Source organism: Malaclemys terrapin, chromosome 25, assembly GCF_027887155.1.
Source record: "Malaclemys terrapin pileata isolate rMalTer1 chromosome 25, rMalTer1.hap1, whole genome shotgun sequence".
Taxonomy (NCBI): domain Eukaryota; kingdom Metazoa; phylum Chordata; order Testudines; family Emydidae; genus Malaclemys; species Malaclemys terrapin.
The window spans coordinates 7,736,861-7,762,970 of NC_071529.1; the positions used below are offsets into that span (position 1 = coordinate 7,736,861).

General features: G+C 38.5%; 1 protein-coding gene across 9 annotated transcripts in view; it reads left to right on the forward strand.

Moving 5' to 3' along the window:
* TANC2 (tetratricopeptide repeat, ankyrin repeat and coiled-coil containing 2) overlaps positions 1-26,110 on the forward strand; it is a 610,881-nt gene that overhangs the window by 298,353 nt on the left and 286,418 nt on the right. For 6 of the 9 annotated variants that reach the window (XM_054014274.1, XM_054014267.1, XM_054014275.1 and 3 more), the window contains 2 exons: positions 7,322-7,393; positions 18,459-18,638. In XM_054014274.1, coding sequence (XP_053870249.1) covers positions 7,322-7,393; positions 18,459-18,638 — 252 coding nt within the window. The remainder of the gene's footprint in view (positions 1-7,321; positions 7,394-18,458; positions 18,639-26,110) is intronic. The other 3 variants (XM_054014270.1, XM_054014272.1, XM_054014273.1) reach the window with 1 other exon arrangement.

Consider the following 26,110-nt stretch of genomic DNA (forward strand, 5'->3'; position numbering starts at 1 on the left):
TATTATTGCTGACATGAGATCAAAGTAACTGCAGATGCAACTGGCTTGTATTCAAAGGCTGGTCTGGTAATTACTGTGCAGTGGTTTGTTCACTGGATTATTTTTTTAGGGTTGCTGAAACCTCTTGTGGGTTTCCCCTTTCCCAGTCACTTGAAAAAATGCATTTGTCTTGTGCTTGTGGGGGATTTGTTGTGCCATGGTTTTTAAAGGGATAATTGGTAGAAGAAGAAAAACAAGGAACTAGAAACAGAAGGCACAGGTAGCATATACCCATTTATAACCTGTGCTGAATGTTATTGTACATGATTGTTATGGTTTCTTATGCTCTGTGTAACTGGCAAAAGGAATATAACAGTAATTGTCTGTCTGTTATAGACCACATTCTAAGCTACTCAGCTGGCCTTCTGAGGAGTTTGTCAAGATTGAAATTCATCAGCCATTTTGTCGCTGAGTCACCCAGTTTAGTGAGATCCCTTTGTAACTCTTCACAGACAGCTTTGGACTTAACTCTCTTGAGTAATTTTGAATTGTCTGCAAACTTTGCCACCTCACTGTTTACCCCATTTTTCCAGATTATTTATGAATATGTTAAACACAACTGGTTGCAATACATATCCTTGGGGGATCCTGCTTTTACCTCTCTCAACTGTGGAAACTTACCATTTATTCCTATCCGTTGTCTCCTGACTTTTAACCAGTTATTGATTCACGAGAGGACCTTCCCTCTTATTCTCTGACTGCTTAGTTTGCTGAAGAATCTTTGGTGATGGACCTTGTCAAAGGCTTTTTGAAAGTCCAAGCACACTGTCTCAACTGGATCACCTTTGTCCACATGCTTGTTGACATCCTCCAAGAATTCTGATAGATTGAGCCATGATTTCCATTTTAAAAAGCCATGTTGACTCTTCTTGATATATTGTGTTCATCTGTGTCTGATAATTCTGTTCTTCACTATAGTTTCAACCAGTTTGTCTGGTACTGAAGTTAGGCTTACTGGCCTGTAATTGCCAGAATCACCTCTGGAGTCTTTTTTAAACATCTGTGTTACATTAGCTATTCTCCAGTCATCTGGTACAGAGGATGCTGTGAGGATGGTCTGCAGTTTCATGACCTGGTGGATCGCATGGTGTCTATATTGCACTTACCTTCAGTTGCCATGGAGGAAACCTTCCATCCAGTGTTCAACGTTGTTGGCGTTATCTCCAATAGTAGGTTATCATTACTAATTCTCAGTGGTCTGCTGGATCCTAAGACAGTTTGGTCCATGCCTGCCTCTTGCCAGCCTGTTTCCAAGAAGGCAAACAAATTACATCAGATACCCTTGGAGCAGTTTTCATATTTTCACACATGTTGTGTACATAGTCCACTATTGGTGGCTACTGCCAGTAGCAGATTGAGGTCTGAACAAGCACATTCCAATCCTGCTGATAGAGAAGGGAAAGAATATTGATTCCCTTAGTATTAGGGTTGCAAATTATTAAGCAATTATGGCTCGCTATGAATTCTGCCTTTGGAAAAAGACAATATTGTTTGTGCAGGATTTGTTGGATGATAACAGGAGATTAGCAAATGCGATCCTAATGGAAGGTCAAAATGTGGCAAAGCATGCTCTCAGAGCTTTGTTTGATGCCTCAGGCTCTTCTGCCAGAGGATTGGCTTCTTCAGTTACTCTGAGGAAACATACTTGGCTTTGCTCTTTTTCTCTGGCTTTGGATACTAGAATTAAGGTGAAGGATCTCCCCTTTGAAGGTGGTGGGCTTTTCAGTGAAAAGATGACTGGGAAAGCTCAATGGCCCCAATTTTTTTAGCTTGATTTCTTCTACTAGGAGATGATCTTCTACTCCTTTCCATTATGAGACATAGTATTATCCACAGTCTTCCTCATTTTATTTCTCATCAGTTCAAAGGCATGAGCTACAACACCAGCACCCTACATCTTTCCAGAGCCAACACAAGAAGAAATCTTTTAGATTGAGGCCTAAATCTAAACAATATGCTCCTTCCATGTCATCTTTGTTGAACAGCAGTCCTCAGATTTGATGTGAGGGTCGCGTATTGAGAGCCGATTAGCAAGGATTCTTCCCTTCCTCTATTTGGAGACATGTTAGCCCATTTTATCAGCAAATAGAAGCTTATTACATTGACCTGTCCACAGCAACAAGAGAATTTACGAAGTGCCTCTCTGTGATAGCAGTTCATTTGAGAAAGCAGGGTATTTTAGTTCATCATTTTTGGATGATTGGCTGTTGAAGGATGCTGTTTGTGAAGATCTATTAAGTCACATCACTTATATAACCACCTTTTTTTTCCAGCCCTGGTGCTACTTCTGAATGTTAAAAACTCTACTCTCTGTCCAACTCAGAGAATTTTATATACAGGCTCTGTACTGGACTCAGTATCAGGGAAAGCCTTTCTACCTGAGGGCAGATTTTTAAAAATGGTGCAATATATTTTAAACATTCAAATATGTCATTCATAAAGCTACTTTCTTTCTGGGTCTCGTGGCAGTTATTACTTATGTGACTCCATTTGTGAGTCTGAAAAAGAGGCCAACGCAGCATTGGATTTCTCAAATCTGCAGGACAGATCTGGACAGTTCAAATGTTGACCTACCTCGAGACATTCTGAACTCGTTGACATGGTGCTCAGTCATTGCAAATATCCTCAGAGGCATCCAGTTCAAGGCACCTTCACCATCAGCAATGATAACTTCAGATGCATTGTGAACCCGTGGCTGAGTGTTCTTTGTGTTATTTATCTCTTATGGTGGCATATGTTATTGCCATAACATCAACCAGCAGTGTGAGTGAATTACGTTAAATACCTTGATGGCCGATCCATCATTTATGGTTTTTCATAAAGATAACATTGTTCTTAGATATGATCCCATTTTTTTTGCCAAAAGTGGTTTCTGAATTTCTCATCGATCAGACAATTTAACAGTAGTTTTTCCAAGACCATTTACTAATAAGTGAGCATCTGTTTTACATATTTTGGGTGCGGGAAGAGCTCTTCCATATTATTGAAATAGAACTAAAAGTTTTCATAAATCCATATGTATTATTCATGTTTTATGCTAAAAATCGCCTGGGTCATATTGCATCTTCCCAAACTATTTCTAGATGGATTCAACAATTTATTGTTGAATGTTACGTGTTAGCAGAAATTCCTGTACAATTGCTTTCCCGCAGAGTTGTTGCAGGATCTTTTGCTTGCCTGAAGTAAGTCCCTGTTACTGATATTTGCAGGGCTGGAACCTGGAGTTCTGTACATATCATTTTTGAACTGTTGTGTCACAAAGTGGATATTTTAAAATATTGCAATAAATGCCCTGGGAGAGTTGTTAGGGTTATTGAGTGGGTTCAAGCATTCTTCGTTGTCTGGGCAATTAGACCTTTCTGAGCTTCTTTTGTATTGCAAAGTAATTGCACAAAAGGAGGGTCCTGCCTTTTCCAGACCATAAGGTTGGAGAGGAGCCTTTGAATAGGGGTTTCTCAGGAGTATAACACGGGCTTATTATAGAGTGTGTCAAGCATTGGGTATGTGTGAGTCCTGGAGAGAGACAAACACAGACCCTTTCTAAGATGGGGCAGCAGCCCTTACTTGAGGTTTCTTCAAGAGGAAAAAGTTGCCTGTGTGCAGTTAGTTGCTACCTCTGTTTGAGGAAATGGTACATAAATAAACAAAACACACAAGGTTGATACTTGACTCTGTGTCACATAAATCTCCTCCAGGCCTCAAAACTTCTTCCCCTGGGCAAAGGGCAACAATATATTTATTTTAAAAGAAAAAGAATATGAAAACCATCTCAGTTTTACAGTTTGGGTGTGATGTTGAAAAGTGGATGAAAATGTGGTAGCCAGAAAAGGATACTGATAAATTAAGGCAAAAGGCTTCAGACTTCCAACCGGCAGGTTATGTTTACTGCCTCACTAAAGGAGACATAATGAACTATAGTATTACTGCTTCATTTTGTTTGATGGAAAATTATTGTTTCCTTGTTAAAATGAAAAATGGAAACAGTTTGGGATTAATATGATCCCAGATGCAGATTGGCTATTTGGCTTCCTTCCTCCCGCTCTTGAAGTCTATCACACTTCCTGTCCGAAGAGACACATCATTACATATTGTCTTTTGACTGCTAGTGCTACCTCTCATCACAAGGTAACTGCAGCAATTATGGGTCTACAACAATTGCATGTTAATTTTATTAACTCTTTGAGAGCACTGGAGGATACAATGTTAAATACAACAAACTGGGACTTAACTGATACTAGTGATTACCACTATACAGTAAAAAATTATGTCCAAAGAAAAACAGGAACTTTTTCAAAAAGTACAGTCAGGGGCATATAAGAAGGTGTAGGAAACATGTTAAGGATCTCAAGACAATAAAATAGAACAAATGAGGTATTTGAGTTCTCAGAAGTGTAGCCCTACACAACTTTGGTAGGAGTCCATCTTAGATACAGTACATGATGTGTAAAAGTTTTAATCCTTGAGCCTCTTCATCTTTTCCTCTCTGTCTTCCTCTGTTGTTTGCTTTTATAAGGTAAAGATGCACAGGATGTTTCTTTCTCTCGGTATACATTCAATAAATCCTATGTTAGTGGAGATTTCTCTTGGTTTGTGAAGGCACTGCTTAAAGGGAAATTGGAGAGCCAGATAATTCTGAAACCAGTATTGGTAACTGATTGCTTTATTGATAGTAATTTCATTGGGTACTTATCTGGTACTTTAAGCATCTCTGTCTCCTAAATTCTAATTACATTGTTTTTATAAAGGGCATTAACAAATTGTGGCTGGCCCTGCTCAAATGTGCAAAAAGGAAGGATTGAGGTGAGCGTGGGATCATGGTACACCAGCTATCTCTCTTCCTTCGCTACTAAACTTCACACCAGAGTGCACACTGCATGTGAGTGCTGCTTCTGCAGGAGAGTCCTCCCTCCGAACAGTGCATGGCCTTTAAGAACAATTTAGCCCTTATATGTGGAATTAGATCAGATTTTAGATTAATTAGATTTTCAGTATCTTTTAAACTACTATGTTTTTCAGGCATACACGAAAGTACTTAGGGAATATGGAGCTCTTTAAGCTTCTAAATTATTGTGAAAGGCATTTTAAAGATAATGTATGATGTTTTTCTATGCTAGCCAGTGAAAATGTATGCTTAACACAGCTCGTTTGAGCTTACTTTGTTGTTTAAAAGTGTTTAATTCAAGTATAATCTAACTGACTAGTATCACTGTTACCTAAATAGTTGTGGAGAGGCAGTGTATAAAGAGGTACTATCTGATATTCCAAATAACTTTACTACTTAAAAACCAATTTCATGGAAACAAATATTTCACCTATTCCTTTTAATCTAGTTTTTTAATTCTTTATTCTAATAAGATTTTTAAGTTTTATTTGAATGCTCTACGTGATAGAGTATAGATCATAAAAGTAAAAAAAGTAAGTGTGTACCTTTTGATGTTTTAATAATGCATGCCCTTTCTCACAGATATAGATTTTTCTGTTTTTTTCCATCTACTGTGATATTTCTTTAGAGCCCTTTATAAAAAATTCAGTTAACCAAGTCATCATCTTGAATTGTGTTTTCATACTCTGAATGAAAGCACTCATTTGAAACGTCCATGACTTAGTGGTTGTCAATCTGGGCTTGTAGTCAGGGGGCTGTTGGTGATTTTCATTCTGTCTTCATGCACAATAATTTTCAAAAACCAAGGGAAGGAATTTTCCAATAAGAATTTTATACTATAACAAACAATGTAGGTATATCCACTCCGTCCTCAGTTGTATTAGTGCTGCTTTGTGCCACTCTAATGGCACGGAGCAGCTCTAAACTCAGCGTAGTGAACCCAAGGAGGATAACCCCATGTAGTGGGATTCTTGAACATTGTAGAGCTGCTAGAATAGTTCCTATGCCATCTTTTCCTTGACACCACACCCAGAAGGTGTGTGGGTTACACAGCCAGAGTAGAAACATGACCAGGGAAAGTGACATGGCTGGAGTTCACCTGCACCCTCGTGCCAAAAGCAGCTGACATGAGTTACGAGGGCTGCCAAGCTGTAACTTGCTTTGGGAAACTGGCCTTTGTGGACAGCTGTCCTAGGATCATTGCTCTTCCTAGCCAAGAAACAAAGCTTTGGGTTTTAGACATTCTCATGCTAATTTTATTGATATGCCCCAATTTTTGAAGTATAGGGTCTCTCTCAAACCAGAACCAGCAGGATCATTCAAAAGAAAGAAGCATTTTTGCATGCAATCACTGAGCAGGTTGTGACAAAGTTCAGTTGATTTATCTATAAAAATATTTTATATATTTTAATATAATACTATACTTTTATTTCAATCATAAGTTTTACCTTTCTGTACACTCAAAGCTATTGGCCCAGTCCTGAAGTTCTTACTGATGTAAACCTCCTATTTAAGAAGTTTTATCACTTTAAAACACTTCTTAAAGACATTAGAAGTTTTGCCTGTGTAAGGACTAATGGCTTTTGGATTGTACCATGTACTTGCTATATTTGTGTATGTTGTTATGGTCTTTAACATTCTGTACAGCCAGGCTAAAATAACTCTCAGTATGATGCATTTAATTCCTAGTTCCTTGTTTCTGCTTTCAGCTTGTGTTTGCTACATGTACTGAAACATCTCTATTGATCTGCTCATCTATTGTTACTAATCTGGTCAGTTGATCAATGAAGAGTGGCATGTAATTAATTGTAAAATATTTACATGTTCTTTTCAGTATCTGTCTAGCAAGATTTACTTGTTACTATTTACCGCTGCAGCTTTACTAAACAGTTTCAGGAGGAGAAAACAAGAAACATTTTTTTTCCTGGTTTGTTTATAGAATTATTTTCAAAGGGAAGCAATATTTAACACAATATTCCAATTTACTGCTGACTGTGGACTTGTTTCACATATGTTAAATTTAGTATTTTTACAAAACTGTTCAAGACAAAGGAATTAATTTACTCATGGAAAAAGCACAAGTATGATTCTGATTTTAAGAAGTCTGGGATCGGCAGAAGAAAATTAAAGGCAGTTTTGTTTTTTGTTTTTTTTAGTCTATGCATCTGCAAGGACCTCATGCATTGTGGCTATAGTGGGCTATACAGAAATAAAAAAAATACCATACAGGATATAGGCATTTGTTTTTTTTCCTCCTTTTTAATTTCGTCACTCACACAACAAGATTGACCTGTTTTTCTGCTGTTTCTAGAAGATAAGTGATGGTATTTGAGGAAAAGTTGCGTCTACCTGACCTATCTGCTATGTTGGTATACTTATGCTGTTTTGGTTCTCATGCAGATGGAGGGAGCGAGGAACCACCAGACCGAAGACAGGCAAGTGTAGACTCCCGCCAGAGCCGATCTGGGCAAGGTAATGCTTGTATCATTTTCCTTCGAGGGCTTACTTCTCTTATGTTACCGCTTTGTGCAGTTTTTCTATTTTGGTAAGATATCCAGCTCTTCTGGTTTATTGTAGCTTTTATTGTAATTTAGATATATACCAATTTAATACCGATCAGAAAGGTACAAAATGATCCATTTTAAGGGTTGAAATGAAGCTGGAATAATGTATGGTGCACAATATTCATGTGGGAGCCTTTCAAATAAATGCGGTAGTGTCTATTAATTTATGTATATGGGCCTCACATCCTCAGGTCCTCAGGCTGTGAACTGGGGATCTTCTTGGGGGCTGGGGATGAAGGAGTTCTTCCTACTATTCCACAAAGCAGTGGCAGAAGCACTCTGCAGGCACTTATTTTATGCTGAGAGGGGACATGATAGCAGTTTTCAGGTATCTAAAAGGGTGTCATAAGGAGGAGGGAGGAAACTTGTTCACCTTAGCCTCTAAGGATAGAACCAGAAGCAATGGGTTTAAACTGCAGCAAGGGAGGTCTAGGTTGGACATTAGGAAAAAGTTCCTAACTGTCAGGGTGGTTAAACACTGGAACAAATTGCCTAGGGAGGTTGTGGAATCTCCATCTCTGGAGATATTTAAGAGTAGGTTAGATAAATGTCTATCAGGGATGGTCTAGACAGTATTTGGTCCTGCCATGCGGGCAGGGGACTGGACTCGATGACCTCTCGAGGTCTCTTCCAGTCCTAGAATCTATGAATCTTCTGCCCCCATTTCTGGAGACGGGTGCATGGGTAGTAACATGGAGAGTGTGTAGCATCTAGTTTGGGCTCTGGAAATCCTGTCCTTCACTGCAATGCAGCAGAAGGACACTATTTCCTTTGGGCAAGTTTCTCCATCCTCCAACACTGAGGTGGGAGGTCCATGTTGTATTTGTGGAGAGCAGTAATACAGTAGGAGTAGAAAAGAGAATTTGGATCTGTTAAATACTGTTGTAGGTCATTCTCTGGTGTTTGGAGCCTTAAATGCAGCTCACCAGCCTACTAAGAAGGCATTCCATAGTAACAAGCCTCTCCTAGGTGGTATGTTTGCTCATTCACACTGTGGTTTTCTGCACCTGATTCCAGGAGTAATTCTGTTTCACTTTTCTTTTCCTTCCCCAAATCTGTTGTTGCTGTAGAGTCCGAATAGTTTGTTGAAGTGACATTGACTTCAGAGCAATAGTTCTGTTCTTTGGCTGTGTTCCAATGTTGCCAGCAGAATATTGTATTGGCAAAAGTATTCTGAGTGATTGAAGCCTGCAGACAAATTTAGGGGTATGGGTATTTGGAACTAAAACTATTGAACCGTGTGAAATGGCAACTGTTGATAGAGGTTTGTTGTCTGTAATAGTTTTTTTAATTTGGAATTGTATATCTTAAATAATAAGAATTGAGGCTAGATTAGAAAGAAACAATGAATTCTAATGACTGTACACGCTCCCAGAGCCACATTGGATTCAGAACCAGGTTGCTTTCCTGGAGTTTTGGTAGGGAATAAAAGGTTAATAACAGTAAATTATAACCTGTTCTTTTCAATCCTCCCTCTATTTAATATACAAAAGCTATTATTGGTAATTTTAATTGTAAAGGGAATATCTAGCCCATTTTCTCTGATTGTGCTCTCTGATGTGGTTTAATTTGTTTAGATTTAAAATATGTACATACATACATATACGTAGGTTTAACTAAAGTCCTGATTTCAGAATGTTCTGATTGTTATGTCCATCAAACACAATCAGGTACTTTGATGGTCTGAGGTACTATGTTCTTCTAAAGCACACTGCTGAATACTTGCTAGACATACCTGTGATTCACTGGAAAAGATCTTTTCATGCTATAGGAAAAATGCTAAGCTATGGGCTGCAGGTATGTTGTTTGCTAGTAAGTACTTGATCAAGAACATTATATATACACACAAAATCATATTAAAAGATCATTATTAAGGTTGCGAAGTCAAGCACTCAAACACTGGGAAATGCCAGGACTAAGGTGTTTGAATTTACATGAGCAAAACAGTGTCTTTTTTACTAGCCTCATTCTTGGAAACAAATTAATTGTTTGGGCTGAAATTTTCCACTAAACTTCAACCTGAGGCAGACCCCTAGCATAGAAGATTTCAGCCCAGATGGTTAAATTTTGGCAAAGTTATAAGCAATTGAAAACAAGATCATATAATTACACAATTTTAATAGTAGGCAATGTTGCCAGCCCTGTCTGTAATAAAATGACATGGAGAGAAAAAAAGGTGACGCGTATAAAGGTAAATTACAACATATATAAAAAATACGTTCAGTAATTGAAATGGTCAAGTTAAACAAGATAAAATTTAGGCTTTATCTCTTTCTTTCCCTCCAACACATGGACAGATACATTATTCATAAACTTTCATTTAGGAGTTCTGGAGAAGGCCAGTTTTGTCCAAATAGCATCTTGTTAACCTGGTGATTAAAGTGACTGACCTGCTTCTTCTTTGGTACCATTTATACATACTTTAATACATAATTTTTTAAAATTATTGTTAGTCATTTCTTGTCGAACTATATTAATCATTTATCTATGTAAATGTATATGGTCTTTCACAAACCTATATTGAGACATTAGATATCATCTATTTGTTATTTATAAAAACAATTGTATTGATGGTAAACCCTGTTTTGTATGCTCATTGTTTGCTGCCCAGAAGTATGGCATGTGTGTTTGAAAGTGTGAGCACATTTTGAAAATGTGGGCCTTTATTCCCTGGACTGTACACAATGATTGTTGTGTAATTCTAACCATCAGAGGAAGCACATAAAGTCCCCAGGATGGATCAGAAATGAGATGAAAATTTAAAAATATCCAGTTATTTAAGGGCTTATTCCCTGTTTCTCCTCCATTCACCTGAAACCACTCAAAAGTTGTGGTTGGAGGAGACAACCCTCTTTTATAAACTGGAATCACTTCCTTCCTCACTTCAGTTTCATGCTTCCATTGTTCCTCCCCTCACTTTCAGCCCCCACCCTATGGGACCCAGCCTCTTTATTCCCCTTCCTCTCATGAACTTCCCATCTATTGTACCTTCTGCTGCCTCTATAAGAGGCTCCCTCATTCCAAATCCAGATAGTGTCTCTTCATTCCACCTTTCAATACTTTTCAGCCTGCTGAAGCCCATAGTGCAATTCAGTGTGTGACAAAGTCCCACACAAATTATTTATGTTGTAAACTTAAGATGCCATTAGTGTAAATAGCTCTTACTTATCTAGCCGCAGTTTCATGATTCTGTTTCTGCCCGTTCCCAATGTGTGTGTGTGACAATGAGTGTTGCCCACTCTTGAATGTATTGAAAAGGTGGGCTTAAACCCCAGGCAGGAGCTGAGACACCCAACACCCAAAGCAGTCCTGTCATCCTAGTTTGTCATGACTCGCTGGTCTCGAGCCCAGGTCCACAGAGTTCATGGGAATGGCCATGCTCCAACCCTCCAGCTGATCTGGGACCCATGAAGTCAAGCCAGTGTGAGGCTCTGCCCCAAGGTCCTGTTGGTGCAGTCCCAGGGTGGTTGATTGACCGGCTGGCCCTACTTAAGCCAGCAGTAGGAACAGGAAGCTGTGTGAACAACTGGGCCCCATCCTGCTATGGAATGTGAGCCTCGTGCTATTGCTCATGGTTCTGCAGCTTGATTTCCTGGCATCTGACTCGTAGTTCCGATCTCCAGTTTGTCTCCTGCCTCTGACCCAGCTTGACTCTAGTTCCTGATGTGGTTCTGATCTCCAGTTTGCCTCTTGCTTCTGACTTCCCGGTATCCTGACCCAGCTGACTCTGGACTCCTGTCTCAGCACTGTGGACTCTGGCTTTTATTACTAGGTCTGGCCACCCATGGCCTGACCATGGCACAGTTCCCACATCAATGTTGACACCACATCTGCCTATCTCATCAATTCCGCCTCTCCCACAGCCCCCACATCTGTTCTGTCCACACACCAGTGCTGCAATCCACCCCCATATCAGTGCCAGTTCCAATCTTTATCCCCCATATCAGTGCTGCCCTCAACCTCTCATCTGCCCAGCCATCCTAATCTCTCCATCAGTTTGGCTCCCCCAATCTCACCTCTAGTCCTCCTGTTACTTCGGGGGTTCTTCACTCCACCCCATCCTTGGGTCAGGGGGCTGCAGTGGTGCCCTTATCCCTCTTCCCAAACTGGTTGTTGCATAAAGGGGAAGAGCAAGGAGCAGATTCCATTGCTCATTGGAGTGGAGGAAAGAGCAGAGGCCTACTGAGCTGATGGGCACTTTGTTTCCTCCTTCGCCCTCCCCTCCTGTGAAAACAGTGAGCAGTGGGGGAGAGAATCTACCTGCATCCTTCAGGGTTGAACTTCATGACAGGGCTGGAGCATTCATGTCATCGCAAGACAAGCTCCAGCCCTATCTGAAACCCCATCACTAATGAAAAAATTATGAGAGTTGGCAATACTGGAGGCATGCTACTGCTCCACATCCCTTGTCTTATTCCATGCCACCCATTTATACCCTCCAAGACTCATGCCCCTCCTCTCTTTCCCTAGGTTCCTATCCCCATGTAACCCACCTTCTGACTCAGCCTAGCAGTAGCTGAAAAACACAGCATGGAGCCAGCACCAGTTCAGTTTCTGTTTGTAAACATTCAAAATTTGGGATTTTTTTCTCTGTATACACTTGAAATGAGCTCTGTATGAGTGTGTCCCATGGAATAGTCACAATTAACAGGAAAGGGAAAGAAAACAAAGGAAAAAGTAACAAAATACCACTTTACTCTAACTTTTAGCTTGCATAAGCACAACCTATGTGGGCTAGTACAGACAGGAGAAGCATCATCATGTTGGCATTAAGTTCTGAAGATGAAAATAGATTGGTTCAGAGCTGTCCAGGAGAGGAGACAGTATGACTTCTGCATGGGGAAAAATGAAGGGTGTTTAAGCTTCATGTGATTTATTATTAACTGTAACCTATGTTTATTCCATATGCTAACATACTATACATACTACACCACAGGGGCTTAGAGATTTTGTTATGCATAGCATTTAAGTGAGACCATCAGACTCTTGCAACAAAAATCAAAATACAATTTGGAATATCACAAAAAAATGTATCTATTAAGTCTATGACATTTTATCATATTGAAATAATCCAGAACACAATTTAATAGTTAGTATATGCACTGTGCAGGATATGTCTTGGGTAAGTATATGTTGTAGCAATACTGCTAAAGTTGTGGGTTAGTCACTGTAAATCCTTTGTTTCAGTGATTTATAAATCAGATATTCTGTATGACCGAAACAAATTTCAGAATAATCTGTTCAAATCCTTTTGAATTTTGCAATTGTGAAAAAACAAGAATTTCGATTTCTCCCGTTTTTCCACCCCAAAGATATTCCTTTGCATTTACTGAATTCAGAATCACTTTTTTGTTAAAATTAAAATCTGGTAGGTAATCCATAAATAAAACATTTTTAATTTAAGTTTTATTAATGACTAAAAAAGAAAAAGAGAATGGTTCACTGTTTTGAGCAAGAGACTGAAATTCAGTGATTCTGGATTCTCTGTCCAGCTCTGCCAATTACTTGCTCTGTGTGACTTTAAGCAAATCGATTAATTTTTTGTGCCCCAATTTCTGTATCTGTAAAATGAAGATAACATCCACCTGACAAGGATTTTATGAGGGTTAGTACATTAAAGTTGGCAAAGCATTTTGAGAATTTAGATGGCAGGTGCTATCAGTGTGTATAGCCATTTGTTCACATTATTGCTTTATTTATTGTTCATTTCGTATAGAAATACACTGGACTACGTATCCCTCAGCTTTAGACAAGTGCCAGATATGATGACCACAGATTCTGTTGCAGACCTATACTATAATGGAGCAAATGCATAGCATTCAAGCCTTATACATCTCTTCCGAAAAACCACATGCAGTAAACTGTGTGGTGCTTACTAAAGCTGTCTCAGAATGCTGGAATTTGAACCTGTGTTTTCAGGGAATTTGAAACCTGTGCATAGCACCCCTCCAGGGGCATTATCCTGCAAACTGCTGAGCACTCTGGCCCCAATCCAGCAAAGCATTTAGGCATGTTCTTAACATTTAACAGTATGAAGTGAAAAGAGCAGACCAAAGCGTCCAGCTCAAAGTATTTTTATCAATTATGAATTAATTGGAAATTTGCATATCAAAGAAACGGCAGTAGAATGACTTTGAGGTAATTAAAGTCTTAAAAGCAAAAAAAAATCAGTTAAGGATTAAATCTTCGATACGTGGGCAAGTAAAATAACATCTATCGTCAGATGGATGTTAAGAGTCCTACATGGAGGCATCCAGTACTGCACTTGAACATGCATGTGCAATAATAGTTAATTTTTGTTTTGTTTTTCATTGTAGAAGGATACAGCTATGTTGTGAAGTATTCCTTGACTTTGAGATTGGTTATGGGTCCGTATATTTTAGCTGTAAAATGTATAACTTTTTATCAGTTTTCTGATAAGGAGTTGTCTGAGAACTTCAGAATTATTTAAATCTGTTTTCTGCTATGTGAATGAATAATGTATTCCCTTGACTATTTTACACCGTTGATATAGCCTTTTTTGGACAGCTACAATAAACTCAGGCTGTTGTTTCTTCTGAATTATAATGTATCGAAGGCATTTATCTTTTCTGCCTTATCCACATGTGACAATTCAGCTCTATTATCCACCTCTGTGAATTAGTTTTTATAAACCTATATTTATTCACACAAACTACTGAAAGTCACACAAAGCTATCCAATGGAAATCAAATAATTGCTTTCGGAGAGGAAAATTATAACACAGGAACAAAGGTGATCAGAACCCCTGGCTAAAATCTATCTGATCTTTTGCAAAATCAAATAAATGAGATAATCTGGGAGAAATTTAGATGCACCTCTCATAATTCTCTGCTCAGTAAGTATAGTTTATGCATCAGATATCAAGTAATGTATATTTGCAATAAAGGATAACCATTGTAAATTTGGAGGCAAGTTATCACAGAATGCCACAGTACTCCAGTGTATTAGTGAGATGCCTCTGGAAACAGAAGGTTCTTAAGTAATTCTTTTCAAATATTAGAATTGATTTGTTGCAAGTGATGTGTGAAAATTTGGATCCGTTTTTATTTTTAAGAAATCAGTTAATCCTTTCCTGATCACAAAACTGACCCCAAGAAACTAGTTAAAAATGTGAAGACAAAGATCCAAATTATGCCCTAAATTACACTTTTGCAACCCCACTCTTTTGTAAAAGAACAGCAACTCAATGAATGGTACTTTTTGTCAAATGTTTAATTTTGCACCCAGACACGTTGAGCCTCCTTTCCAAGCCAGTAATTTAAGAAACTGAACTATATGAAGCGCCAAAGTACCATTCTGGTCCTCTGAGCACACACTTCCAAACAATTGGCTTAGGAACAGTTCTCAGATGTCGTCATTACTTGGGAGAAAGGGAATGTGGCATTTAATATGTGGCAGTTTATCGCTATAAAATTAAAGATTGATGCAGATCATTCCTTTTGCAACTTTTGTGTAGCAGATGCTAGCATAGATTTTGACACATTTCTTTTTGTGGCCCCGAATGCTAATAATTAAGAGGAGTAGCACAGAACTCATAGCCCAAGACGAACAAGGGCTAAGGTGGCTTCAAGTCACCTTCATGCCTTCCCAGTTCTAGGCTGCTCTGGGGGCCAGAGTAACCAGTGGTGGAATTTTAACAGCCCCGCTTGAAATCACAGCAGGCTGGCCTATGGGTGGCTATGCTTCTCAGAATCTCTGCAGTGTTCTGGGCTGGTGCTATGCGTCTCCTGCCCAAAGCATACTCCCTGTGCTAGGGTTTGTGAGGGAGTCCTGCAGTAATCTTCCTCAGTTTCTATACTAGGGGAAATTCTCCCCCAGCTGGATTCAGGGCTTTTCAAGACTCTTTGTGCCTCTCCGGCACTTGTAACAGGCATAAAGAGACAAGAAAGGGGTGAGAATCTCACGCATCATTTCTAATTTTCCCTCTTCTATTTAAGTACGAGCTTGACCATCAGTTAGCAAAACCAAGGATGTCTTAATGGATAAATCATAATTTTCCATATTACTTACTCAGTGTCCACATTTCTTTTTGCTTCTCTGCATACAGTATGGCAAATATACATATCTATAATATCATTCAAATGTCTCTGTACAATTGTTAGCAGTTTGTCCCAATTTATTGAATATTCAGAATATTTGCTTAAAAATTCTGGTAAAGTTAGTAACTGGAGAAGGAGCATCAAGTAACCTGGATCACAAGCAAAGATCTGCTTATTCCATACGTTGCAGGGAGAAATTAATTCTGCTTCCAAATGTTCTCTACATTAAAATAATAATAATAATTCCCATCAGTCTTCGGTTTGCTTATATTGCAATAACTGGGATACTGCCACCCCATGCCATCATATCTGAGTACCTTCCATAGAAAATCAATAGCAAAGTTCACAGAGAACTTCAGTGGACTTCTCTCACACTTTTCCCTTTCTAGAGGTAAGCCTCTCTTTGAGGTAGAGTTGTGAGTTTCTTGTAGATCTTTTATTAATTTCCTCTTCTTTGGTTGGTTTGTTTTGTTTGGTAGGGCTTTGGGTAGAAGGGGGCTCAAGAGCAATTGCAGAAATGAGTGGCAGTGAGATACAGACTAAACTTTGAACTTGAAAAAAGAACAAGGACAAATGAAATGAACCGTTTGACGGCACTGTTTCTTGAGGAGCTTCAATTAGGCCTGATCTACACTGGGGGGGCATTGATCTAAGTTACGCAACTTCAGCTATGTGAATAACCTTAGACCTACTTCACTGCGTTGAGTCGACTGTGGCCGCTCCCCTGTCGACTCCACCTGTGCCTCTCGCGGCGGCGGAGTACAGGAGTTGATGTGAGAGCGCTCGGGAATCGATTTATCGCGTCTAGACTAGATGCGATAAATTGACCCTCGCTGGATTGATCACGGCCCGCCGATCCGGCAGGTAGTGTAGACATACTCTTAGATTCTAAAATTATCACCTGAATTCAAACAAGGCAACAATTCAATTCGGTAAAGATATTTTACTTAGCCCAAAGGCTCTTTAGTACCTAGTGATAAGACTGCAGAAAATTTAGAGCTCTCTTTCTGAATAAAGTGTTTAAGAATCAGATGGTGTAAATTAGCATAGCTCCACTCTGCTGATTTACACCAGTTGAGCCTCTGACTCAGTATCTGCTCTGAGTAAATCTAGTCTGTCCATTAGCAGGTAACCTTGTAAGAACGACTTCTCATCTGTAAGCCAGCAACTTAGCTCCGATTTGCTGTTCTACAAGAATGGTAATCAAAGAAATAATAAGGTAACAGCCTCCATCTTTCGCAGCTCCTCTGTCATTCTAATAAATGAGTGGAGAAGTGAAAAGAGCAATGGATAGCATCACTGGACAAATAGAAATCTAAGGGATCTGTTTCTGTGTGGTCCTATAGAATTGCATGAAATACACATTAAGGTCTGTTAATTCTGTAGTTTTTAGAGCCTAAAGATTTCTGACTAGTCTGAGATTTAGATGTGTGCACCAGACAGGAATCTTTTTGGTGGGGTGGGAGGAAATCTATTTGGGATTATAAATCATAAGAAACAATACATTTGAAAACCTTTATGAACAGACTCCTTACACTTTATTTTAAAATAGATCTATTTTATATTATTTAATGTAAGAATTTCTGTATATCTATTGACAAATATCCTTCTATAAACAAAACAAAACTCTGAACTATGTCAAACAAAATTTTTATTTTAGGAATATTTGTATTTAGGAATGTAAATATATTTTATACATTTATAAATATATTTATTTTAAATAAAATAATGTAAGTATTTAATTATTTAAAGCAGCAATGAAATTGAAAAATAGAATACAATATACATTTATAGCTACCATGACAGAGTACAAAAACTGATACAAGTGAGTACAAACCTGTGAATCATCATTTATTAGTGTATTTTTGAAAGATTATCAAGAGCACTTGGAGTTTTAGGAGGTGCTCTTTTATTGCAGAGTAGTAAAAATTCAAATTAATAAATAAATCCTATTACAAAGTGAAGAAGCAGGTAAAATGAAGACGGTAAATATTGATGCACCGTGTAATCCAGGCAGAGAGAAGATCTGAGTCTATATCTTCTATCTCCCAGTCTAAAGTCATTCTCCCACTCTTTCTTGCTCTTTTGCCCAATTAATATTTAAGCATTTATAGAAAGTCGAACAGCTTCAATAAGAAAGATTGACTGCAGAATAACCTATAGTCCTGTGGTAAGGATACTTACCTGGTAGAAGCGAGACCTGAATTCAAGTCCCTGCTCCAATGAGTATTTAAATATTTGTGCAATGTGGAACCGTTTCAAAAGGAGACGCTGAGAGCAACCAACCCCTGAATAGCCTGTAAACTTGGTGATTAGGATGCTCACCTGACAGGAGATAGATCTGAGTTCAAGTCTTTGCTCCAGAGTGGGGACTCAAACCTGGACCGCCCATCTCCAAGGCAAGTGGCCTCCTAACCACTGGGCTAAAGGTTATAAGAAGGACATGCGCATGCACACACAGTTTTTTGAAGCTGAGTGGACTTTTCCAATTTGCTGACAAATTCCAACAATTTTCAGAACCAAAATGAATGGTTTGTTGGCTGAAAAAAATCAATTATTCGCCAGGGTAGTAATTACATTAAAACTGATCACTCTAGAATGCTTAACAAAGTAAAATGATAAAACTTAAAATCTAACTAGTTATGTTGTTCGTTACTCTATATGAGACATTCACCTCTTTGCTATTGTATAAATGTAATTTCTTCATGGGAAGCATAAACATTTTGTAAGATGAGCATGAGAAGGAGCAGTCCAATACTAAAAAGTTTGTGTGATTTTGTGAGAAATAGTATGGAAATATTAGAAAGACTCTAGCCAGCCTAAACCAGCAAATTCCTGAGTCTAGGAATTGATAAAAACAGTAGGCTGCCTTTTATTACAAACCGTTCTGTTTTATTTTTACATTCCTATCAGGCACCTCCACAGAGAACGACTGTGCTTTTGAACCAGACTACGCTATTCCACCACTCCCAGTGACCGAAGGTATGCAGCACATTCGGATTATGGAGGGCATGTCTCGCTCTCTTCCATCCTCCCCCTTACTCACACATCAGTCTATCAGTGTTCGGCTCCAACCTGTGAAGAAATTAACTGGTAAGGACTTTAAATAAGTTCAGTGGGGCTTTTAAAATCGGTCAGTGCAAAATTTTAGATAAAGCTCACCAAACAAGTTTCTTTGCACAAATCTTCATTAGTTAACTACATGGCCTGCTGGAGTCACAAGATTTTGTAATTGGAATATACACCCATGTTTGCAATATTAAATTACTGTAGGAAAATGGGTTGGATCTCAGTTTAACAGCATGACCTATCTAGTCTTTAAATAATCATCTGGTTTGCACACATTCTAGTTTTTCAGGGATGTTGTAAGTAGTACCAGAATATACTTAATTCCAGTCTCCTCATGAATCAGTTTGCTCAAGTCAGGCCAACAGATGGAGACATTTCAGCAGTTTAAGTAACATGTTAAATTTTTGCATGCTGAGAGAAAGAGACTTCAGCAAACTGTACATTATTTGTTGCAGCACATAGAGTGACATTTCATGTATGTTTTTAAACAAGTTTATTTTAAGTAATTTATTTGGTTTCTGTGGACCAGATCTGTAAAGGTATTTAGGTGCTTAAAGATGCAGATAGGCACCTAATGGGATTTTCAAAAGCGCCTCAGGACTCAACTCCCCCACTAGGTGCTCAGAGACTGGTCATCATAGGGACACTGCAGCTGGGATTGGCAGGTAAAGCGCAGGGGCTGACGCCATCGGGAGCCTGGGGCAGAGTAGCAGGAGGGGAGCAGGATGGAGCCACTGGTGCCTGACAGGCCAAACAGAAGGCCCTTTGAGGCCAGATCTGGCTCGTAGGCTGTTAATTGAAGCACACTGGTCTGTAAGTACCTACATGAAGAACAAATATTTAATAATGGACTCTTCAGTCTAGCAGAGAAAGTTATAACATGGTCCAATGGCTGGAAGTTGAAGCTAGACAAATTCAAACTGAAAGTGAGGTGTAAATGTTTAACAATTAGAATAATTATCTAGGAATTATTTTAGGGGAATTCAATGGCCTATGTGCAGCTAGATGATCACAATGATCCTTTCTGGCCTTGGAATCTATGAACTCTTCCAACTTTTATCTTGTCTATTTAGATTGTAAATTCTACAGGGCAAAGATTGACTCTTACTATATGGTTGTATAATGTCTATTACAATGACACTCTAATCCTGGTTGGGGTCTCTAAGCACTATTGTAATAAAAATAAAAATTAATAATAATGCAATGGTAGATGTAGTGTATGTTTCTGTAATATCAGTATTGACTTGATCCCTTGGAACTGTGGGTTCAGTTTAGTTGTAAGCTCTGATAAGCAGCATTCAGTGCTCCGTTATCTTCACAGCGGATAGCTATCTTTGTGTTGTGACACAGCATGTATGCTTAATTAATTGTGAGTGCAAAACTGGAGACTGCTTCTCTAAGTTAGGCTTTGTGTGCTTTCCCACTGATAGCTCTGCCCCTTGCGGTCAACAGAAAAATGAAGCAAATTAGAACTCATCCCATCCTTCAGTTTGGGTTCCAGCCTCCCATTTCCATTATACTGTAGGATTCTTTAAAAATCCTTGCTGTCACAATGATAGACACATGTAAGAAAAAAGAAAGATGACTTACCTGTTACTGGAGCACTGAGAATATCTTGCCTTTGCAGAGTTGCACATGTGTCATCAGGGCTCCATGAATGAAAACATTTAGTGTGAAGTTATGTAAGGGCCCATCTCCCCACTGCCCATAGTTCTTTTGCAGCAATTGAGAATATCAAATGAGGACTCCAAAGAAGCAGGGGACTAGGATGAATGAGCCTGGGTCTTCCCAGGCAATATACTTTGAGAACTCCAGCTATGGATGAGTAACTTTCCTTTCTGCATTAATGGTTGACAATACAGATCAACTAACACAAACGAACTGTGGAGTAGGGCTGAGAATAAGAACAAAATAGTTTTCCATGTGATTGTATTTCTTCAGTTAAGAATTGTTGGAAAACTCCTATAAAATATAAAAAATGTGTTATAAGAATTACATATTTTTTGCACTTCCCCTACAAAATGTTTAACCATATGGAGGGGCTGAAGAGTTGTTTCTAACATTTGATGTTTCTTTCAGTGACTTTACATGTCTAAGAATGGAAGTGCCTTTTTTGTTAACAATAGGTACATCATTGTTTGCACAAGAGTGAAAACAAATAATTGCTTAAAATAATGATTTTTGTTGTTGCTGGTGAATATTTAAATGATTACAATAAAGGAAACACTCTTCCTCGGACTAATGATCCGCATATAGGCCATTAGTCCCAAGAGATCATTACTCTCCATGGAATGCCCTGCAATGAAGACATTATTGCTATTATAAACGAATAGCTCAGAGATAATTTAAAAATGGTTTTCATGTGGAATGCATGCACGTGATCCCCCAAATAATGGTATTGGTGTGATGGTCATGTTGCATCTTTGGCTGTACTGGACATTTCTAGAGAATTAAAGACTGGTATATTGGTTACATGCCAGTCCTTTGCTAGATTTCCATGTAGTTTATAATATTAGCTATATATAGCTACATCTTTGATTTTGTTAGAAGTTTGAGAATTCTCTCAATCAGAAGCAGGGAAGGTGAGATTTTCCTCTGAAATACTAGTTTAAAATTAATTTCTGAGTAGTACATCATATTTCCATGCAAAAAGGCTTTTTTGCTATTTACTCGTTGCTTTGAAATTGAGGACAGATCATTTTTACTAGGCACTTAAGTTTGAAGAAATACGTTTCATTTAAATTAAGTTTTAAAATGAATGCTTCAGAGAAAATGTTTGTAGTATTTGCCAATTCAGAGCTGGAAAAAATATTTTTAGATTTTTTTTTAGAAAATGTGTCTTTTTCCTATTTCACATGTCAAGTCTTGACAAAGATACTTGGACCAAAGTGAAAGTATCTCCTTTTGGGTGAAATTATGACTGCGTTAATGTCAGTGACAAAACTTCTCTTGATTTAACTTGGGCCTGAATTTCTCTTTCTTCAATTCACCTTAAAGCTAGAGGATTCAGTAAGAGCCTCCCTATTAACCATTTTAAACAGGGTTCAAGGTTTTTAGGTCATTGAGCAATACCATTGAAAAGGACTCAAAATCTCACATCATCAGTATAAAATATGCTTTCTCCTTTACATCCCAAATAATTTTGGCAATCTTGAACAATAGTTTCCTCTCCATATGACCACATTTTGAAACAAGACAGATGCAGAGTTACAGACCAACTTAGAGATGCCAAACTTAAGGTGGACTGGAGGGGTTAGATGTCCTGTTACAGCCAATTCATGTTGCTTTTAAGAGGTTCTTCTTCATGGGACTGAAAGCAACATCTCCATAGTATTTTCAACATTACTGACACAAGCAGAGATAAATTGGGGTTAAACTAGGTCTAATTTATAGCAGCACAGAGACAGTAAGTTAGAGTATTGGGTGGGTACAGATGAATATGCTGTTTATTTCAATTTTCAAATCAATCTGTATGCCTGTATAATAAGCTTTTTGGGGACAGGTAATATGCCTAACCCTGAAAATCTCTGTGTAAATTTGCAGCTCTATATAAATTACCTTTAATAGTAATAATAGTGAAGGTCCAGTAGAAAGTAGAAAAGCATGTAACGAGTAAAATAATAAAATAAGAGAGCAACAAGAATTAGATTTCAATAGCTAATTATCAGAAACTTGGGCTATGGAATTCCACACTTTTGCAGTTCATTGTTAACAGATAACTTTATTTTTTTCCCCTCTGACACTAGTGTGCATAATTTTAACATTCCATCATATACTTTCAATGTCCAATGCATTTTAAAGATACTCTTATTATAAGAAATCAAGTTACCCTGAAAGCATACATCATGGATCACTGCATTCTTTTCTGACTTTTTTTTTCTCTCACTGAGTGATGTTGCTCTTCTGGTGCTTTATAGTTCTTGAAATTCTAGGTGGGCATATACTCCTATGGTTTGCTCTTTGTTCTTGTGCACTGATACTTGGTCACTGTTGTCTGATCTGTTCTCTGAGCTTCCCTACCTCTCTGCTTTGAAGAATAAACAAAAGGAAAATGGGAGGAGAGATTTATCTGCCATGTTAAGGAACTTTGTCCCTAGCAAAGCTCCCACATCCTCAGGTAATAACCCTCTGTTTACCACCCAGCAGTATTTTCTGTGGTGGAATGAACTCAAGGAGTGTAAGATGGTGTTCCCAAAACAGAGAGAAAATTGAGGACCAAACTAAGGGTGCTCTCTCTGTCCTAACCCCCTCACATACCCTGCTCACCACCCTACCCTTCTCACACAGTCACTTCCCTGCTCCCCACGGTGGTGCTTGCTGGTGTTGGGGGAACTGGGGATGGCTAGTGGGGCAGGTAGATGGACATGGGCTGAGGAGAACTATGTGTAGGGAAGGGGGATTGTGTTAGGGAGACATGTGGTATGCAAAAGGGGCTCTGGGCGTGGGAATGCGGGAGAGGAGATCAATCCCCAAGTGTTGATGTATCTAGGTTTTTTTTGTGGACTCCTGCTCCTCACCTCAGCTTCATCCATGGCGCTGCCTTGATGTACAGGGGAGCTGAGATAGCAGTGCCACAAGGAGCTTTTCTGACATTAATGCCTTGGCGTATAGAGACTGAACTCCCCATACCAGGCCCATGCCAGTCTACTACTCTGGTTTCACTATCACAGGAACTCCCCACACATGGCCCTCTTCTCTCCCAGATACCATGTACATCTATGGCTTCCCAACATTTTCCTGCCTTCACCATATACCTGTTTACCCACCTGTCCCCCTCCTAGAATTCTCTTGCACTCTTCCACTCATTAACACCACTCACCCTCTCCACACACACCTCCCAACCCTGCTCTCGCCCACCTCATGCACCTCATGCAAACATTTTAATGTTTTTTAAAACATGCTAGCTGGTCACAGTCAACCCCAGGGGAGTCAAAGCTTGACCAGTTGACACCTTTTTATGTGTGTTAAATCCGATCTACATTAGTGTTTTTAAAAAAGAGATTAGTTAATATACATTAGCTAACATTTTTAAACAACATCTATTTTTCTAATCTAGACATGGCCCAAGGCTGTTGACGTTCAGAGTGTGCTGCAAGGTTGTTCAATTCACTCTGGGTGAAACAGGTTCCACCATTCACAAAGCAGGAATAATTCACTGGTGTTTGTGTGCAGCTCCATGGAGACGGGAGGACAGAATTCACCATCACAAATTACATCAGGCCTTTAGGGTGCATGGCCTCTGTTCTTGCCTATGGGCTGAAGTAATTGGAGACTGCCTTTCCAAGTCCTTTAAATAAGGGGTTTGTAGTAGTCTCTCCTACAGTGATTTAATTGAGGCCAGCTAAAAGCCTCCTCCCTCTGTAACAAAACTGTGAAGTTGCCCCTTGGTGGCTGCACTGCCTGCCACCCTCCCCCATGGAAAATGCAAGTGGGATTCGGGACAGGACCTCCATACTTAGGGATGGATTTCACCCAGAAGGTTTTGAATTTGTAAAAATATGGTGCCTTTTTTGTTAGACTCCATATAGTTCTTAGTCTGTCTATTTGCTAATCTGTATACGTTCACTTAGTCTTTTAGTAAAGCACATTGTAATACTTGATAGATAAATATAATTGTTCTCCCAAACATTTATCCTCTGCTTCTCAGGGTGAGTTTACCAAGACAATTTCTCAGTATATAGATGAACTTCAGTATTATCTACATTTGAGATTTTGGGCAGCCAAGTCCAGGGACATTAGCTGAAATAAGAAGGTTATACTCAGTAACATTTTTCTTTAGATAATCATGAAGCTTTGCTTTGTTCTAGGTCATCTTCAGAGGCATATAGTAAAAATTAACCCTTTTAAAAACAGACACTGTAGCTTATTCAAAGCCTTTCTTGGCAGTGTTCCCCAAAACACTCTTTTAAGATTTGCATTAAATCCAGATTTTGTCACGGAAAAGGAAAGGACAAATTCCTATAGTGGACTTTGTACTAAATATTAGAACTTACCACCATATTGACAAATATCTTGTGAAAGCTAAATACTGTAATGGCTACAGTATTTTCAGTGTCTAAATATTGATACTATGCCACTGTTGGTTTCAAACTTAATATTTTATTTATCGGAAAGTACTGATAAATCAGTAACTACACAGTGCAGGAATTCACTGATCTCTTTCAGTTCTTGCTTTTAGTTAGGAATTACGGAGCCGCCACACATGAATGGCTTTAGAATTTGTTAGAAGTAATATCTGATGTATAATAAAGAAAACTTGAGTCAATTTCTGATCCGCATTGATTGCCCTCCACTTCCACTGAAAGGAGTGAAGAGTGCTCGGCACCTAACACGATCAAATGTAAAATTTGTAAGGCTATGTTGCATATAATTCTGTTCCCTGCAAAAATTCAAAATATACAAAATGTTCATTTTTCATATCTAATTATTATTATTTTCAATGTACAGTGTTTTTACTTTATTTAAGGCTACTCTTAGGAGACCTGTATTTTACAAGTTCTATATAACATCATCCATGTGATAAATAGGGAGTTTATTATGATCCACATTAGAACTGAGAGTCAGATTACAAGTGGCCTTATGTTAAGGGCAATCATATTACAAAGAGGTATATAATTATAATAAGGAAGCCTTGTAATTCTGTACCTGAAAGCTAATCTACCTGCATTGTTTTCATGAGAATGAATATAGAATACTCCCATATGAGCATTTCTAATTACTCAAGGAGTGATGGTAATGGAATTATTAGTCTTTCTAGTCTGCTTTGGAGAATGAGATTATAAAGACAAGTATGCTTTTTAGGTTGCAAACAGGAGTTAGCATATGATTCCTAAGCTCTTTTTATAGGACCTTGATAAAAGTTTTAAAGGAGTTTTTCACATATTTCCATTTTCTTTTAAAAGCAAAGTCCTGCATCATGTGGCACAATATGGCATAATAGTTGCTTTGTAAATCGATAGGCCAACAGAAGGTTGTGAGCTTAAAGCATTTTTGTGATCTGACATGTCTGCTGAAATAAGGAAAAGTTTGGATTAAATGAATTACTACCTTTTCCTTAATTTTATAGGCGATAATAACTTTGATATATATGATTCTTCAGCTGTATGTATGCTATTTTCTGATTTTGAATAGAATCAGTAATATTGATGAGAATCAGTTGGGGTTGGTCCTGCTTTGAGCAGTGGGTTTGACTAGATGACCTCCTGAGGTCTCTTCCCACTCTAATCTTCTATGATTCTATGCATATTGAACTAGCTAAAGTTGTGTTAGAATTTCCATTGAAAATCCTGTGTTTCCAGTGTTTACTATCTCTGCTCTTTGAAAATGAAACAACCTGAAAATTGATATACAAGCTGTAAACCCCAGATGCAAAGATTTCTTTTTAATTACCAAAATATATATTTTAATGGCCATCTCTTCATTTATGACGTATGAAGAAATCTGGCTTGTACCTGGCTTCACATACGTTTTTTTTTTTTCTGGCTACGTAGCTGCTG